This window comes from Apaloderma vittatum, unplaced genomic scaffold (assembly GCF_000703405.1).
Source record: "Apaloderma vittatum isolate BGI_N311 unplaced genomic scaffold, ASM70340v1 scaffold40434, whole genome shotgun sequence".
Taxonomy (NCBI): domain Eukaryota; kingdom Metazoa; phylum Chordata; class Aves; order Trogoniformes; family Trogonidae; genus Apaloderma; species Apaloderma vittatum.
The window spans coordinates 1-559 of NW_009712831.1; the positions used below are offsets into that span (position 1 = coordinate 1).

A 559-nucleotide genomic window follows, 5' to 3' on the forward strand; every position below is an offset into this window, starting at 1 on the left:
TTGGGGACATTGAGAGACCACCAGGGGCCACAGGGCCACCCTGGGGACCCCGAAGAGCCCGTGGAAGATCTGAGAGAGACCCGAGGCCCCCTGGGGACACCGAGGGGGACCCGCCCGGCCCAGCTGCCACCGAGGTGCCACCGACTCACCCAGGAGGTGGGACACAGGGACTTGTAGACGCGGAAGTACCACTGGCAGGGGGTGGCGTCCGCCCCTTTGGCCGCCATCGCCTTCTCGCAGCGGTGGAAGTCTGGGGGGAGAGGGGACATCGGGGACGTCAGGGGACATCGGGGACACCGGAAATCTCAGAGAGGATGTTGGGGACAGTGAGGAAGACCAGAAGGGACATGTGGGGACGTGAGAACCACGGACAGCGCCAGAGGGGACACTGGTGACGCCAAAGGGGACACCTGGGACGTTCAGGGACATCAGAGGGGACATTTGGAGGGTGGAGAACCCCAAAGGGGACACTTGGGGACATTGAGAACACCAGAAAGGACGTTGGGGACAGCAGACAAGACAGTGGGGCCATTTGGGGACACTAGAGAAGACATTGTGG

General features: G+C 63.3%; 1 protein-coding gene across 1 annotated transcript; it reads right to left on the reverse strand.

Annotated features, from left to right (window-relative positions):
• Positions 1 to 100: 100 nt before the first annotated feature.
• On the reverse strand, positions 101 to 250 carry LOC104272981 (cytochrome c oxidase subunit 6B1-like; the record flags this gene model as incomplete). Its single annotated transcript, XM_009868119.1, has 1 exon — positions 101 to 250. A coding segment is annotated over one exon (150 nt), but the record flags the coding sequence as incomplete, so codon positions are not given.
• Between the last annotated feature and the right edge of the window lie 309 nt (positions 251 to 559).